General features: G+C 35.4%; 1 protein-coding gene across 4 annotated transcripts in view; it reads right to left on the bottom strand.

Annotated features, from left to right (window-relative positions):
• Window positions 1-19,426, bottom strand: part of LOC118198642 (uncharacterized) — a 114,974-nt gene that overhangs the window by 6,021 nt on the left and 89,527 nt on the right. For 3 of the 4 annotated variants that reach the window (XM_085813757.1, XM_035370377.2, XM_035370378.2), the window contains 2 exons: window positions 18,193-18,273; window positions 3,865-4,141 (listed from right to left, as the gene is read on the bottom strand). In XM_085813757.1, coding sequence (XP_085669883.1) covers window positions 3,865-4,141; window positions 18,193-18,273 — 358 coding nt within the window. The remainder of the gene's footprint in view (window positions 1-3,864; window positions 4,142-18,192; window positions 18,274-19,426) is intronic. The other variant, XM_035370379.2, reaches the window with a different exon arrangement.

The raw sequence follows: 19,426 nt of genomic DNA, 5'->3' as shown, positions 1-19,426 counted from the left end.
AGAGAAACTGATAGAATTTTACATTTTTATCGTAGTACTTTTAATACAGAAACTTTGCATAAAAAAGCGCCGATACTGAAGAGAATTTTTAACAGTGTTATCTTACCTAAGATTTTCTATGGAATAGGTGTTTGGGGTGCTAGGGCAGGGGAGTTGATCCGCTTGCGAGATAAATTGAATACTTTGCAGAGAAGCTGGATGCTGGCAGTTACGAGAGTCTTCAGGACAGTCTCTACAGAGGTGGTCTGCCTCCTTGCTGGTGTCCCACCCCTCTCATTCCAGTATAATTTTTATTATAAAAAATTTTTACTTTCGAATAATTTGGTTGATCATATAGATATAAATGAATGTGTTATTAAAAGTGAAGCGTTTCTAAATTTTGATGATGATTGTATTCATCCTAGTAATAAGATTTTGATTCCTTATGACTGTGCATTTCTCGAATGTCAGGAAATGAATATTTTCACAGATGGTTCAGGACTCGAGGGGGGTATTGGAGGTGCGATCGTGGTATTCTTCTATGGAATTGAAATACAAAATTGGAAATTTCGTTTAAATTCTATGAATTCTGTCTATCAAGCAGAAATGTATGCTATTTTTGAAGCTCTCAATTGGATTAAAGGCACATTGAAAATTAGATATAATATAAATATTTATTCTGATGCATTGTCGGTGCTACAGACCCTCTCGGGTCCTGAAAGTAAAAACTCTCTTGTATTTGAAATAAAAAAGACATATGCACAATTGAAAGATATACATAATATTAAGCTTCACTGGATAAAAGCACATGCAGGATATGAAGGGAATGAGAGGGCGGACGAATTAGCTAAGTCTGCAGCTGTGGATGAAAATGTGATTATTAAAAATATCCCAGACTCTAGAAGAAGGGCCACCTCTACTCTATATAATTATGTATTGAACGAATGGAAAAATAATTGGGAACAATCTAATAGAAATTGTGGTTTACTGAAAAATATAAATATTGAAAAGAAAATGAAGTTATATAAAGATATAGATGCCAATCAAATGCTTACGGGACATGGACGCTTCCCTGCATATTTAAAACGTTTTGGATTGCAGGACAATGATAAATGTAATATTTGTAATGTCACTGGAGACTCTATGCATTTCTTTGAGAACTGTATTATTACTGGGAGTGCAAGGGATAGATATCAAAAATATTATAGAAGTGATTTCAAGAAAAATTATAAGAACTTTGTGGAATATTCTAGACAAATTATGAAGATTGTGAATAGCTCAAGAGAAGCCATAGGAATCTATGTGTGAATGGTGTTTTTGTATTGTATTTGCTTGGTTATGTGTTGTCTTATTTTTATTTTCTAACAGTTCTTTATTATTTTATTATGTTCTTTTGTGTGAATGTTTAAGGTCCAGTGATGACATGAAATTCACTGGTCGTATTTATGATTTTGTTTAGTTCTCTTTTTTCTAACTTTTTTGTTACTCGGTTCCTGGGGCTTTTGGTTTCCCGGGATTCATAGTTTAATATTTTATTTGTTTGTTTTTCTTTGTTAGTTTTTTGAGCACGGCCGGGTCTCTGGCCCCTCATTTGTTGTTAGATGGGCCGGCCCTTGTGATAAGTCATATGACGAGGTGTTCTTGGTTGGGTGGGCTGAGGGCTGCGCCCCCGTTAATTCACCAGATCAACTTTGGCAACGTGTGGAAGCTGCTTGGTCTGCTGTACCCCAAGAACACATCCAAAGTCTCTTTGAATCAATGCCGAGGCGTGTGACAGACGTGATCTCCAACAATGGCGGCTACTCTGGCTACTGTTTCTTAAAGGAACCACACTTCACAGAAGTCTATAAATTTAATTATTTGATACTTGGTGAACATGTTATCTACTAAATAAATTTTGTTATGATATCTCTTGTCTTTCTTAGTGTTGCAATTTGGATGGCCAGCAGTGTATAAAACATTAACTCTTATATTAATTTAAAATGTATTTTAATTAAAATATTTGTATATCAAACAAGACCATCATGAGTATTTATACGTATGGCAGAATTCCCATATTAAATAGGGGCTATGTGAATATTCAATAGCGATAGAATTCTCATATTAAATAGTAGCTACTTCTTAGGTTTATTAATTGAGAACAGAACTAAATAAATATGTTTTTAGGAAAGCATTTATTGGAGTGCTTCAAATAAAAATCGGAGATCTTTGAACAACTTCTAAGCAACATGATTCAAATTTATTACGTTTTATATTTTAGAGTTTCACTCCCTAACTAACGTAATCTCTTGAATCCTCCTAAGATTTCCAGGAGAGTCGTCGCCTTTTCCATGGAAAAATAACCAAGACCGAAGAAGGATAAACAACCTTTTTATCTAAAACTTTAAACTGAATAGATGCACGGATTGCCCTTGCAATTTAAATATCCGCAACCTGCGGAATTTCAGACAACGTAGATAATGAATTAAATTTCAAAGTAAAATTAAGGCTTCAGATCACAGTACAAAAACCTAAAAAGCGTTGGTTTAGTCTATATTCGAGTGCACGTGGGAATTCTGCTAGCAAAAAGACTAACGCCGGCAAACTGCATACAGAAAGCTTAATTAAAAAGGCCATAAAGCCAAGGGTATGTATTTCATTGTTTTCACAGCAAAAGAGGGATCGCTTAAACTGGTACAAAGAACAGCAGAACTGGCGTGAACACCAATGGTCATATATTCTCTTTACTGATGAGTTGAAGTTTAACATCTGACTCTGGACGTGTTTATATCTGGAGGGATTCAGACACGTGCTTATGTTAGAAGGCAAAATCTTCCTTCGATAACTGTGGAACGAGACAGTTTCGATAATGTACGTATGATGGTATGGGAAGAAATCATGATCGATGAAAGTTTTCAACAGCGGATCTGTGACCGGCAAGATATCGGGATGAGGTCTTAAAATATTATTTAAGATTTTTCAGAGGTGCATATGGATCTGATTTCTTATTTATGGACGATAATTTTGTATAAATAGAGCAGACCTTGTTCATGAATTCCTTGAAAGTAAGGATATTGGGCGAATACCGTGGATAACAAAATTTTCCTGATAGAGTTTATTTTAGAAAAACTGTTGCACAAATGCGTCTCCTCCACTTAGAGATCTAAATAAAATATATAATAATGATATAAGACAGCATTGCCTGAGAAGTGGAACGTAATTTTGAAAACTGTGGTTAACAGCATTATTGCCAGAATGAAAACACTTAGTGACATTTGTGTGCAAATCAGGGGAGATGACGTTGCATCTTAAATTCATAAGGCTTACTTTTTTTTTTTAAATTATTCTTTTTTTTTTCCTCTGAACTCTCTTTATAACATGTTATTACTATTTTTATTTTTTCATGATACAGTTTTATATAATATGCAGCGCTCTTAAATTTTTTCCTTTTTATTTGTGTGTTGTTATGTTATGTATCATTTCACACAAATTCATAAAATTATAGTTCACTGTTTCTGAGTGCTTTCATGTTTGTAAAAATAATTTTGGACATGAATGTAAATATCGGGTTACAATTCTCAATGAATGAAAATATGCATATGTTTCAAAGGATATTTCATACATAATAACAAAGTTCACAGTAGACTAAAATCGTGTTTTTCTAGTTAAAGTTATTAAAAATGCAGGATACTGTAAAAACTTTGGGAAACAGTTAAAGAAAAAATAATTAGAAATAAAAGATATTTAACTTTCAGAAGTCAATTTTTTAAATCAAATATTTGAAGAAATTAAGAATAGCCTAACAAATATTATTCTATAAAATAATAATAACACTAATAAAAGAGTTTATAATTTGCATTTCTATTTGTAAATCTTTGCTTAAATGCCATTTTATAAGAAACTTACTGTAGGCTTCCTGAAGACCACTTGGAGGAGGTTGGACAAGCCACAGAGCGTCTCCTGTATTTTGATTTGATGTGCCAGGCTCATTAGTCTTCACAATTGCTCTGAATCCATTGTCGTCGGCTACGTATTCGACTGCCCGATAGACTCCGAAAGGATCGAGGTAGCCGTAAGCTCCTTTCACAGTTCCTTTTGCATCAGCTATTTCCTTCCGGTGCTGAGTTGTACCTTGCCCATCATTGGATTGGTAAGCAAACTCGAAGGGTTGGAAAGCCTGAAACTGTTTTTCAGTATGCACATTGTAAAAAACAAAATATCTATTTACTTTCAGTTCTTCAAAAGATTAATAAAGTTTAAAAATAAGGTTGCATGTTATTTTATAGTAAATTTCCGTTTTTATTTTTGAGAAATAACTGTTACTTAGATTGTACAAAAATGATTGACGTAACGGGTCTCACAACGAAACTATTACACTATGCGAAGGGAAAATACGTGAAATAGACACAAGGGGGCGTGAGCTACTCAGAATGCTTAGATGGCGCTGGCCGTAAGTTGAACGAAGTCAGCAACCGTCCCTTTCGCTGTCGTCACTGAGAACGTGGACAGCAATGATAAAAGGTGATTATTACGGTCAGCGTTGGACAGCGTGATTCCTATGGAAGGAAGGGATACAGAGTAGTGAGAGCCATCGTCACATGGTGTCGGGGTGCGGGAACAAAGCGTTCTCAAGGCGTACCGTATTCCGATGGTTGGCCAAGTTCAGCAGTGGAGTGGAGACCGTATCTAAAGGTGTCCGCGCGGGACGACCGGTAACATCGCATATAGCAGCAAATGTGGCAGCTGTGTTGGATTTGATCATGGCAAACAGGCGCATCATGTTCAACAAGATACAGAAAAAGACGGGGCTTGCGCAAGGTTCATTGCAGGCGATTGTGCATGGTGATTTGGAGATGACAAATGTGTGTGCGAAGTGGGTGGACTTCGAACCAAGACCTCGGACTACTCCTTGCTTGACAACATGAAGGACGCAGTTAGGGGTCAACATGTTGAATCTTCTGCCGAATTGCATGCAATTGTCCATAGGTGGTGCATCAACACCCCCACAGACTGATTTACCAAAGCCCTTCGATACCTCCCAGCCAGATGGCAGAAGTGTATTGACATGGGCGGGGATTAGTCCGGACTGATGTACTATCAGTTTTTTGTTAATAAATTGTATTTCACTTTGTGGCAGCATTTGCGTCATTCATTTCTATGCAAAATGCCGCACTTTTAAAAAATTCAGTTGACGGTGTGCTTAAAAATCATAATTCATCGAAGAACAAATTGTAGAAGTACAAGTAACAATTTCATACTGAATTATAAAATATCTTAAATAAATTATTTTGCTACAAAACCGAAATTTTAAATTGTTTAAAAAATGCTAACATTAATTCTTCTCGAATTAACTGATTTCAGCTGAGTTTTAAAGCATTCCTCTGTGTTTAATAAATATTAGTAACTTCACTTTTGTGTTTAATGTTATCGAGGACTGTTATTATATTTCAGTATTAATTGTGTTATGAAGAGAAAGCAAATATAAATTCAATTTCCTAAGATAAAAAAATACTTTTGTAAAGATGATTCCTGAAAAGTGCCTAATGTTTTTTAATGTTTCTGTAAAAATTGTAAGTGATTTATACTTGATTTTTATGTAGAGAGAAAACATTAAATTACAAGAAGATAACGATTTATTTTCTCTATTGCCATTTTTAATATTTTTTTTTTATTTTTTTATTTCGAAGAAATTTGTAAAAAATTTTTAGTCAAATAAAAATTTAGCAATTAACATTCTACCGTCTTTATTACTGAAGTTTATTTATTTCTCGACTTATTAATAAAAGTGAGAGGGATTACGTAAATTTTAGCTCCTCACTCGAGCATAACATTTTGTAAAATTTTTTAAATAATCAAGCATTTAAAATGGCAATTAAATCATTATATAAGAAATCTGATTCTAGCTTCAACTTCAGGTTTCGAAACATATTCCTTCCTCTCACCTTCTCAGTAAAGTGAAAAATCATTGGTTGAAAATATGTTGTAGTAAAACAAAACGTTTTGAATTGAAAAAATGTGGAAAATTATTAATTAATCGCGTATGTATGACCACAGTCAAAGCACAACAGTCCAAAGTCTAGTTTGAAAACCATAGCCAAAGAATGACATCCTAGGATTAATAATATAAAAGAGTCAAGGATATATTTTATATAACACAGTAATAGATAGTAATAGATATTAGATAACATTGTCGCGTTTGCTTACTAGAACTTTACTTCCACGAACGCCCTCTGGCGAAAGAGACAAAAAGTAATCAGTTGAACGGCTGACGCGTCTAACAGATGTATAACGACAGACCGTCTCCGTATAAATTATGCTTGTAATTATTATAACTTGTAAATATTTTGTAGATATCTTTCATACGAATTAAAATTTCTTAAAAAGTTTATAGCTGTGTTGCGCAGTAAATCGAAGTTCATCATAGAGACAGATACCGACAAGAAGGAAAGAAGGCAGTTCAGGGCAGCCCTATTTAGAAGGTAAGTGAACTTTCACTTATCTATTTAATGATCAAAAAATTTTAATAGTGCAAAGTTGATAAAATTTTTTAACATGGCGCCCGAACAGGGACTGCCAGTAACTGCTGTTTTCCTAACTATTGAAACTGTCTAAATTGATATCAGTTATATAGATAATACATAAGCATAAATAATTAGTGAATTGCTGATACTTGTTGAATATTAAATAATGACGGAATTCATCGATACATTGAAAAGGAAACGCGGCCACATTAGGGCTGCCGTTACAAAATTAATTGGCCGAATCGAAACTGAATTGCCAAAAACAGAAGTGAATGCAGAGGAACTAGAAATTTCTTTAGAACTCTTAAATGAAAAATCGAACGAGTTAAAACAAATAGATGCCGATATAGAAAAATTAATAAACATAAAGGATCTAGACCAGGAATTAAACGGTGTTGACGAATATCGTGAAAGAATAACTACATTTAAATACAAAGCTAACAAAAAATTGAAAGAAATTAATATAGAACAACAAAAATTTAATGTGTTACGAAGCACTGAACAGTTAAGTGAAAGTATTATAGAAAACGTTAAAATCGAAAGTCATAATGTGAAGCTTCCTAAACTTACGATTCCGAAGTTTTATGGCGAGAGCTGCGAATGGCTGACATTTTGGAACACTTTTTCATCAGCCATACACCAAAATAAAACGCTTGACGCCATAAGCAAATTTAATTATTTGAAATCCTTTTTGGGAGGTACTGCTTATAACACCATTGACGGTTTCGATTTAACCGAAGAAAATTACGAAACTTCAGTTAAACTCCTCACAGAAAGATTTGGAAATAAAGATGTACTAATCAACGCCCATATAGATAAATTACTGAAAATAAGACCTCTAAAAGATTGTAATGACATTCAAAATTTCCGTAAGTTATTCAATTATATACAGAAACATATTCGATGTCTTGAATCATTAAATATGACCTCAGAAACATATGGAGCTTTATTAACACCTATTTTGCTTAAAACATTGCCCCCAGATTTGGTTTTGGAGTATAATAAAACAGTTCGGAAATCAAATTACGATTTGATTCACCTAGTGGAATTTCTTTCTGAACAGTTAGTTGCGCGGGAACGTACATTCCAGACGGTCCAGCCAAAGGCGGCGCCGCAAAAGCATAACAAACTGAGTGAACCCAGACCTATTGCGAAACACACAGCTTCGGAGTTAACGAACGCAAGTTTGCGGGGGGGACAAACACCATGTGTTTTCTGCGACTCTTCTGATCACGAGTCTATAACGTGTAAACAAGCATCTTTATGGTCTACTGAGAAAAAAAGGGAGAAATGCAAAGCGAAAGGGATCTGTTATCGCTGTTTACGCCCACGGCATCTTAGTTTTATTTGCACTTCTAGAATAAGGTGTGAATTATGTAAACAACGACATGCCACTATAATGTGTTTTAAAACCGAAAACGGAGAAGTTAAGGAAGAACAAATTGAAAATAAGGCCTTAACGAATAATTCATCCTATGAAAGTGTAATCTTGCAAACTTTAATTGCCAATGTTTACGGAGATGGTGAAAGCAATTTTATACGAATAATTCTGGATACCGGAAGTAGCAGATCATATATCAGCACATTTCTTGCGGAGAAATTAAAACTAAAATCTTTAGGTCAGGAAAGTGTGACTCATGGGCTTTTTGGAGGAATAGAAAAAAAGGAAAATCACAACAAGTATCTGATTAAGTTAAATAATCCAGAAACAGGATTCACATGCGAAATGGAAGTTTTGAGCCAAAAAACCATATGCTCACATATTCCAAAATTGGAGGATAGGGAATGCTTAAAGAAACTAAGAGGTTACAAAAATTTTTCCCAATGATGTAACTAATGAGAATTCTTGTTTATTTGAAAAACACCCTAACGAAATACACGTGCTTGTAGGAGCAGATTATGTCGGAAAACTTTTTACAGGGGAAGTAAAACACGTAACGGAGAGTTTAGTAGCGATGAATACACACCTTGGTTGGACTATATTAGGGAGAACGAAGGTAAAGGGAAAGAATTTTAATGAACTTCTTTTATCACTACACATTAGTGACAGAAAAATTTGTGACTTGTGGTCTCTTGATTCTATCGGAATAACTGAACCAGCTCTTTCGCAAACAAAACAAGAAATACAAAAGGCTACAGAAAATTATTTTATCCGTACTTTAGAAAGAGATGACGCTGGAAGTTATCAGGTATCACTTCCATGGCTTCAAATTCATCCTGAGTTGCCAGATAATAGAATCCTTGCAGAAAAGTGTCTGAAGTCTTGCGTGAAAACCCTTCAGACAAAGAATTCCTTAGAAGCCTACGAAACTGTTTTAAAGGATTGGGTAGAAGAGGGAATAATTGAACCTATCGATATTTCGGAGGCAGAAAAGATCAAAGGGCATTATCTGCCACATAGACCCGTGTTTCGGGAAAATTCGACTACCAAAATTCGACCAGTGTTCGACGCATCTGCAAAGGAGAAAAATTCGGTTTCTCTGAACGACTGCCTGGAAAAGGGTCCTAATTATCTTGAATTGATCCCCAAACTTTTGACGAAATTTCGAGAGGGTAAGTATGGAGTAATTTCGGATATAAAAAGAGCATTTCTTCAGATAGGTGTGAACCCAGCGGATCGAGATTTTCTCCGGTTCCTATGGTGGGAGAAAGGACAGCCTGAAAAACTGACTATATATCGGCACCGAAGGGTTGTATTCGGCGTAAACGCCAGCCCCTTTTTACTCGCTGCCACGATTAACTACCATTTGGAAAATGTACCAAAACATCATCAGGAAATAGCTTCAAAGCTAAAGAAAGCCATGTATGTGGATAACTGCGTAGCGAGCGTGGAATCAATTGAAGAATTAAACTCATTTATCAAAGGATCTAGAGAAATAATGGCTACTGCAAAATTTGACCTAAGAGGTTGGAAACATAATAGACTTAAAAATGAAACTTCAATTCTAAACCTCTCTGATAAAGATTATGAAGATGTTGTGTCAGTATTGGGATTGAAATGGGACTTGTTTGACGATACTTTGTCTTGTCACGTAAAATATGAAGAAAACCCTGTATTGAGCAAAAGATCTGTTCTTTCCGAATTGAGTAAAATCTTTGACCCAATTGGGTTTACTAGTCCAGTTACTCTCTTGCCTAAACTGATTCTGCAAGAGTGCTGGAAACAGAAAATTAACTGGGGTACTAATTTGCCGAATGATCTAGCAAGGAAATTTTTCACATGGTCATCTCAGTTAAAATATTTGAAAGACATCAAAATTCCTAGATTGCTTCCCAAAATAGACGAAAGTACCACTCTGCATGTATTTTCGGACGCAAGCAAGGACGCGTATGCGACCTGCATTTTCCTTAGACACAGCGGTGAGAGTGGAGTCACCTGTCAATTGATACAATCTAAAGCGAGAGTTGCTCCGCTAAAAGCAATCACCATACCTCGACTAGAGATACTCGCTTGCACTATTGGAGCCAGACTCTCTCATACAATAAGAGAAGACTTGAAATTAAAAGAGGTTCCAGTTTTTTACTGGACGGATTCCACAAATGCTCTCTTTTGGATAAAACAGAAAGAAAATTGGTCCACTTTTGTAGCCAATCGAGTAAATGAGATTCGAAAATTGAGTAACCCAGATCACTGGCATCACATTCCCGGAAAGTTTAATCCTTCGGATTTGCCATCACGCGGTTGCTCTGCAAAAGAATTGAGGAAATCCGAATGGTGGAAAGGACCAGATTGGATTTATCGACCTCCAGAAGAGTGGCCTATTGCAGATGGAGAACATCCTGACTTCGATATAGTAAATGGAGAGAGAAAACGAACTGTGGTTTCAGCCAGCAATAACACGAATGCAGATAAATTTAACCTTTTTGACAATATTTCAAAATTCGAAAAGATCATAAAGGTCGTATCTTGGATCTTTAGATTCGTTAAAAATGCTACAACACCACCATCTGAAAGAACTCATGGGAGAATTTCAGTCTAAGAACTAAAGGGAGCTGAAACAGTGGTTTTCCGACTCATCCAACGAGAATCTTTCGAAGGATTAAAAGATAAAAGAATACGTGCTCTAGAACCTATCATGGACTCCAATGGCCTTATAAAAGTGAAGACACGTATCTTTCAGAGAGACGATGACGCTGACTTTCGTTACCCAGTTTTACTTCCCTCAGGACATCCATTAGTCTTAAAACTGATCAAATCTGAACATGAAAGGCTAAGTCACGCTGGAGTACAATTCGTTATGTGCGCTTTGCGTGAAAAATATTGGATCATAAAGAGTAGGAAGACCGTACGCAAGGTTATCCAAAACTGTGTATGATGTCGAAGGTTCGACTCTGATTCATATAAGATTCCTCAAGTGCCACTACCTGAAGACAGAATAAGAGATGCTTTAATTTTTGAGATTATTGGTGTTGATCTGACGGGTCCCTTAATTTTAAAAGGAGGCCAAAAAACATGGATCGTCATTTTTACTTGCGCAATATATAGAGCAGTTCACTTAGAGCTAGTCTCATCTCTATCAACCGAAAGTTTCCTGCACGCCTTCAGGCGATTCATCGCTCGAAGGGGTAGACCTGTCACTGTATACTCTGACAATGGAACCAATTTTGTTGGATCAAATAATTTGTTTAAGACCATAGATTGGAATTCTATCTTAGAAAACGCAACAGTTAAGAAAATTGAATGGAAATTTATTCCCTTCCTCGCCATGGTGGGGAGGATGGTGGGAAAGATTAATTGGAGTACTAAAGAGAATTCTTCGAAAGGTACTAGGAAAATCTTCTCTGAACTATGAAGAATTGTTGACAATCATTTGTGATTGCGAGAGCATTATGAACAACCGTCCTCTCACGTATTTGTCAGAAGACGTAAAGGATTTAAGAGCTCTCACCCCAGCAATGTTTCTAACAGAAATTCCAGAGACTGGAGTTCCTGAATTAGATCTTTTGGATTCTAAATCCCTCAATAAAAGATACCTTTACAGAGACAAATTGAGAAAAGATTTACGAAAATGATTTCGATCAGAATATTTAGGGCAACTAAAACAAAGCTCAAAATTCATCCGCGAACCATCTTCTGTGAAAGTTGGTGATCTTGTAATTGTGTCCAACAACGAAAAAAGGATAAACTGGCCCTTAGCTAGAATCGTGGAAATTTTTCCATCCCACGACGGACACATTAGATTAGTAAAACTGAAAACTGCACAAGGGGAGATTATAAGACCTACTAAGAACCTCATACCTCTTGAACTCAACTTTTCACCTGAGTCGGATATGCTAGTGAGGTACAGAACTCGACGTATGACGAAATCTCAAAAGACTTGAACTACAGGTAAGTTGAGGTCCATCCTCTGTTGATACTGGACCTCAAGGTGGGAGTGTCGCGTTTGCTTACTAGAACTTTACTTCCACGAACGCCCTCTGTGATACTTCTTTGACGAAATGAAGCAATTCCAATGATGGAACACAGCAATAACTTTTATTTAACACTCAAAAAAATGGCGACATACAAACAAGAAAGAGAAAACATATTCTAACATTTAAAAATAAATTACATTCTTCGTGCGAGAGTCGCACGTGGCACTCGAGTCTGGTTTCGAATATTGCCATTCACAAATAACTTAATGTTCATCTATTTAAATTATTTAAACTACAAGATTTTAATACTATTTAAAGCTGTTACAACCTCTCCCCCAACGGAGAGACTTTTTCCGAAGGGAAAAGTTCTGTAAAATTTGGCAGTTTAATAAGCTCGGCTTGCTCATTTGCTTAAAGAGCAAAGGTTATTTCTCTTATAAATTTCTAAATTTCAGGCCAAAAAATTTTAAGTTTTAAACAATACTTTTACACTACATTTAAAAAGAAAGAAATGGAGAACGTTCAAATACATTAGTTGAGCATACATTAAACAATAAAATTAATTCTAAACGTGGTTACATACACTAAGAGTTACATTACTTAATTCTACTCAGAACATCTACGTTCTTGTGCAAAGATCCTTTGCGATGAATGACCTTAAAATTATAAGGTTGTAATGAGAGTGCCCAGCGCATCAATCTAGAGTTACATTTGGCGTTGGATTGTAGCCAGACCAAAGGATTATGATCAGTTTGAATCAAGAATTCTTGCTGACCATCCAGATAAAAATGCAGTTTCTTGATAGCGTAGATGATAGCAGCGCACTCCTTTTCAGTAGTACAATAATTCTTTTCAAACTTAGTAAATTTTTTGCTTATATACAAGATAGGATGTTCACGTTGTTCATCATCTAATTGGCATAGTACTATACCCATGCCATTGTCTGAGGCATCGGTTTGTATAATAAACCTTTTATCAAAATCGGGAGCATACAGAATTGGTTTCTTGCATAGCAACTCTTTTAAATTTTTAAAAGCTCTGTCACATATTTCAGACCATTGTATATTTCCTTTTTTTGTTACCCCCTTCAAAGCGTCCGTGAGGGGTGAAGCAATTTCCGAAAATCTCGGTATGTACTGGCGATAATACCCTACCAGTCCTAAGAAAGCACGTACTTCTGTTTTGGTTTTAGGTGTAGGATACTCCTTTACAGCCAGGATCTTTACTTCATCCGGGGTTCGTTGTCCTTGTCCCACAACATGGCCTAGGTATCTCACTTGATCTTGTGCAAATTTACATTTTGATGGTTTTAGTCGTAAATTTGCTTTCTGTATTCTCTCTAGAACAGAAGTTAAGTTTTTAAGGTGCTCTTCCCAGTTTTTTGAGTAAATGGCAATGTCATCCAGGTATGGTACAGCGAAACCTTCGCATGCAGCCAGGACTTTAGTCATAACTTTGCTAAAAAAATATGGGGCATTTTTTAATCCAAAGGGTAAACGTAGAGGCCTGAAACTTCCAAAACTAGTTACAAATGTTGCATATCTTTGGGCTCTTTCTGTTAACGGAATTTGCCAGTAGCCTCTAGATAAATCTAATAGGGTAATATATTTTGCTTTTGCTACAGTTTCGATACGTTCTTCAATATTAGGCAAAGGATAGTATTCAGTTTTAGTAACAGCATTGAGTTTACGATAATCAATACAAGGCCGAGGATCCTTTGATGAAGATTCTATCAAAATCATGGGAGATGTATAGTCCGATTCTCCCGGCTCTATAATTTTAAGATCGAGCATTTTCTGTATTTCCCTTTTGAGAATTTCAGTCTGTCGGGGTGACAGTCTGTATGGCTTTATTTGTATTGGTTCGTTATTTAATAGCTCAATATCGTGACAAACTAAGTTTGTTAGTCCAGGATTATTTGAAAAACAACCAGAATATTTCCATAAAATCTTTCGTAAATCTTCTATGTGCTCGGATTTCAACCTTTTCTCGAGTTCATTCTCTTCTATGATGTCCGAGAAATTTAATATACTTGGATTGGAAGGTAAACGAGGAATGTCCATTTCTAAGTCTCCTTCCACTTCAGTTATCATATTAATCATTTCTGGTCTTTTGTAATATGGTTTAAGCATGTTAATGTGATATACTTGATTTGGCTCATTTTGTTCCTCGAAACTTACAATATAATTGGTTTCTGAAATTTTCTGCTCTATTTTTCCAGGTCCTTTCCACTGTACTTCTAGTTTATTTTGACGATTCGTTGATAAAACAAGAACTAAATCTCCTCTAGCAAATTCTCTTTTCACTGCGTTTCGATCGTACCATGTTTTCCTCCGTTGTTGAGCTTCTTTCATGTTTTCCACGGCAAGTTCCTGGCATTTCTTCATTCGATTAATAAGTTTGAAAACGTAACTGACAACATTATTACTTTCTTCAATCGGTTCTAGCCACTGCTCATAAAGTAAAGTGACTGGCGTTCGTAGGTTTTTGCCATGAACTAATTCTGCTGGTGTAAAACCAGTGCTTTCGTGTGTGACTGTTCTGAGAGCAAAAAGAACTGATGGTAGATAATTCTCCCAATCCGAAGTCGCTCCTATACATACGACTCTTAACACCCTTTTTAGCGTTCTATGGAATCGCTCAACGGGATTACTCTGCGGATGATACACAGAGCTTCTTACATGTTTAATGCCGAAACGCTCCAAAAATTCCTCTGTCAAAGCACTGACGAAAGAGGTCCCCTGATCTGTTTGGAACACTTTTGGGAAACCCATACGACTGAAAATCTGTAAGAAAGCATCAATCACAGATGGCGAAGAAATGTCTGTCACCGCTACAGCATCTGGATATTTGGACGACATACACAGAGCTGTAATAATATATTTTTTTCCAGTCTTTGAAATAGGTAGCGGACCAACGGCATCGACATTTATTTTAGTGAATATTTCGGAAATTACTGGTACTAATGTCATTGGAGCCTTCTTTTTGTCATTTCCTTTTCCAGCGCGCTGACAAGCATCACAGGTTCTTACAAAATCTTCAGTTTCTTTGTAACACCTCGTCCAGTAAAAATATCTAGCAAGTCTGTCTTTGGTCTTTTTGACACCCAAATGACCAGAAGTTCCTTCGTGGCACATCTTTATAATTGACGGCTTTAGTTTTTCAGGTATAACGACAAGCTGTCTTTCAAAGCCCATTTTATCCGTCGTTTTTTTAACTAAAAGTTCTTTTCCTGTCAGACTATAGTTCTCATTTTTGCATGTACCTTCTTTAACTTCTTGGATGATTTTAGACAGTTCCTTATCAGCAAGCTGAAGTTGTGCAATTTCTTCTGAGTCAATTTTTACCAGTTTCATGAGAGCTTCATCTTCCGTATTTAGTTCCGGTAAATTATCTTCTTCTTCAAAAACATATCTGGATGCTTTATTTTCTTCCTTCATCGGTTCCAAGAGCTTCTCTTCAGCTATTTCTCTTTTCCTTTGAGCTCTAGTAGAGACAGCATTAACCTGGTGAGGACAACTATCAGGCTCCTTTCTTTGTTTATTCAACAGTGCAAAAGTTCGATTGCCTAATAAATACCTTCCTTTGTCGAGTTCATTTCTAATAATGGCAGCCTTAGTTATTACTCGCCCAAGATCGCAATTTAGTTCGATCTCAGCCAATGGTAAACAGGTTGGATTCAAGTCTAATGGCTGTTGCACCCACACATTTTCACCTGTCAGCATTTCCGGCGTGATGTATTTGCGACAAACTATATCAATACTAGCACCTGAATCCCTTAATATAGGAATTTTATGACCATTTACGTAACCCATACTAGTATAAGGTAATAGAAATTTATCCTCTGGTTTTGCACTAATTCTGTTAAGATTAGCAGGAGATTCAGTACTATTCTTAAGTTTTGGACATTGGGGCCTTAAATGTTGATAGGACCCACACTGATAGCATTGTGGCGTCTTTCGTTTTTCATATTTATCATCTGGACGTGGACTTCTAGGTCTATGAAACAAGCTTTGCGTATTAAATCCTGATGACATTTTGTTTTCAGTTTTATTTTTATTATCTGAACTCAATTTACCTTGAGTTAGTGCATTGTATCTTTCTTTCTGCCTATCCACTACAGGCTTTTTTTTAAAGTTTCCGCAAACGTTTTCATAGGCATCAAGTTTTTCAGCTAATTTTTTAGATGAAATCATCTCTACCCACTCATCAAGAAAATGATCTCGAATTTCAGGAGGAACTCGACGCTTAAGTTGGTCAATCACCATCAAATCTAGCAACTGATCAAAAGTCTTAACTCCTAGACCAGTCACCCATTCCTTGCAATAATTTTCTATTTCATAATTGAAATCCACCCATGTGGATTCGGTACTCTTTTGATGTTTCATAAGTTTCTGCCTAAACTTTTCCGGGCTTAGTTTAAACCGTCTTAACAATAAATTCTTTACGTGTTCATAGTCTTTAGCTTTATCGGAGGGTTCTCTAGCTATTAACTGGGTTACTTCGTAAGGAAGTAGTCCTAGTAAATGAGATACAAATTCTTCTTTATCAATTTTAGCCCATTCTGCTTGCCTTTCAAACAATAGCAAATATAGACTGATATCTCCTTTCTTGTCATCGAATTTCTGCATAAGGTGACGCAGCTCCGTTTTCGGCCGGATCTGTCCGGTATTTTGAGACTTTGTCTCTGCTTCAAGTCAATCTCTCTAATTCATACTGTTCTTTCCTTCTCCGCTCTTCCGCTTCTTCCTGTCTCCTACGTTCTTCTCTTTCCCTTTCCTCCCTCTCTTTCCGTTCTTCTCTTTCCCTTTCCTCCCTCTCTTTCCGTTCTTCTCTTTCCCTTTCCTCCCTCTCTTTCCGTTCTTCTCTTTCCTCCCTCTCTTTCCGTTCTTCCCTTTCCTCCCTCACTTTCCGTTCTTCTATTATTGTGTCTAAGACTCCTTTGACGAATACTTCATCATAATCTCTACTTTCAACAATTTTCTGTTTTAAATCGACTATTTTCAAATCTGCAGTCACATGAACTCCCAGTTCAGCCGCGAGATTTTGCAAATCTTCCTTACGAGTTCTTCCTAAGTAAGACATTGTTTCTATGTTTAAAATTAACGAACACTGTTTTCTTTATATTTCCTCAAAATAGCTCAATTCAATTACTTTAATTAATTAATGCAGTCAGGAATCACGAAATTAAATGCACTTTGTTAAGTACGTATACCTCAAAAATGAAATATTTAAATTATATGAAGTTCATTCTCTCTACCACATTAATTGTGATTAAAATAAGAATAATAACATAGAGCAATATATATATATGTCTACCGTCTGCACAACTAAAATGAATATTAAATATAATATCAAATACGGTAATAAAATAAGACAATTTAATATTAACAGGAAATAATAATCTGGTATCGCTAATATTGCGTTCAGTGATGAACTAATAAAATAAAGCAATTCTATATGAACAGGAAGTAATAATCTGGTATCACTAATATTATGTTCAGTGATGAACTAATAAAATAAAAATACGCACGATTATTCGATCTTGGTCGGTGCCTCCAAAATAATTATGACTGTGATACTTCTTTGACGAAATGAAGCAATTCCAATGATGGAACACAGCAATAACTTTTATTTAACACTCAAAAAAATGGCGACATACAAACAAGAAAGAGAAAACATATTCTAACATTTAAAAATAAATTACATTCTTCGTGCGAGAGTCGCACGTGGCACTCGAGTCTGGTTTCGAATATTGCCATTCACAAATAACTTAATGTTCATCTATTTAAATTATTTAAACTACAAGATTTTAATACTATTTAAAGCTGTTACACCTCTGGCGAAAGAGACAAAAAGTAATCAGTTGAACGGCTGACGCGTCTAACAGATGTATAACGACAGACCGTCTCCGTATAAATTATGCTTGTAATCATTATAACTTGTAAATATTTTGTAGATATCTTTCATACGAATTAAAATTTCTTAAAAAGTTTATAGCTGTGTTGCGCAGTAAATCGAAGTTCATCATAGAGACAGATACCGACAAGAAGGAAAGAAGGCAGTTCAGGGCAGCCCTATTTAGAAGGTAAGTGAACTTTCACTTATCTATTTAATGATCAAAAAATTTTAATAGTGCAAAGTTGATAAAATTTTTTAACAAACATAGTAATAATAGTAATATATAGTAATAGATATTAGTATAATTGCAAAGCACAGAGCATGCAGAATGCGTACAGGATAAATAAGAACATCTAAATATTTAGATGTGCTAGTTAATTGGTTAAATATTTCAGTTTGCTCATACTTAGAATAAATTAGAAGCATCTAAAATTAAGAAAAAATGTTTTTTTCTTACGTATTGTATAGGCGTTTCTTCTACTACAACTTGAGTGTTAACTTCACAGTATGCATATTTGATTAGAAAAAAAAGTAGCACCTAAAATAGCAAAAATGAATATAATAAATGCTAAAAAGTTTATTTCAGATTAAATACTTGTGCATAAAAAATGTCTAAGATGCATTGCAAAAATCCACCGAAATTTCTGGCAAACTATCTACTTTTGAGCTTCAGGCTTCAAGAAGGAATTAATAAAGAAACAATACACATCCAAGATTCTTAATTAAAAACGTTTTCATATGTAGCATATAATTCTACTAAGCACGTCGACAGAATACTGCATCCTAATACCTAAATTTAAAGAACATTCGTTTTACGACAACAATGAACTGAAACAAATATTGTTGCCACTCACAAACTATATTAATATAATATCGTTTGTATTTACGCAAAGCTAATGCTCTTATGGGAAAATAACTAAATTCTTTAATAAGCAGACGGTAACCACAAACAACAGTAGTGTATTTTTTCTTCTGAATAACTAAATGCATTGATGTTAAGTAACAGTGGTCGAATAATAAACAAAATCAATACCTCATGAATTATAGTTTTATATAAATAATCTCACTTTACTTTGCAGTTAGAAGAAAAATACAAAACCATGATGGATTTAAAACATCATTACAATGGCTCCCCAGAAGCATTCGTACACTATAAGAAATTGCAGAAAAAGTACTGTAGCTCGGAACTAAATTAGAATATAAAGGTATATCCTAATTTTATAACAGCTATTTTAAGTTTATATCACTTTCCTACCTCTCCTAGCTAGGAGAAAGTATCTATGTCAAAGTTCCACTGTGAAGAGAGAGAATTAGGATTTCTGAATAGCGCGCATTTGTCTTTTACTACGTCTCTCTAAATGTTACTACGCTCGGCCGTATTACGTGCCGTTTGACAGCTTCACTAGCTAATTCATTATTACGGGCCAACTAGGTTAGAATTTATGTTAGCTTCGGCTAAATCTCTTTAGTTAGTCATTGGATAGTTCTTATTTCTTACATTTGAAGTTAAGCCTAAGTAAGGCTTTGTTGTACGCTCTGAGAAAGGGGCCATCGGTGAATCTCTGATTTGAGCAATAAAGGTTAATAAACCCTTCTTGAGTTTACGTTTCTGTTCTTTGACTTCAGCAATTATTCGCTTAGTAGTTCACTAGGTTCCTCAACACTTAGTTTAGTATAATAAAAGCGAGGAA

The sequence above is a fragment of the Stegodyphus dumicola genome, chromosome 3, assembly GCF_044657685.1.
Source record: "Stegodyphus dumicola isolate Sdum_Otavi_A_Nest chromosome 3, ASM4465768v1".
In the NCBI taxonomy this organism is placed as follows: domain Eukaryota; kingdom Metazoa; phylum Arthropoda; class Arachnida; order Araneae; family Eresidae; genus Stegodyphus; species Stegodyphus dumicola.
The sequence above is the reverse complement of the archived record's forward strand: the minus strand, read 5'-3'. Positions and strand labels throughout refer to the sequence as shown.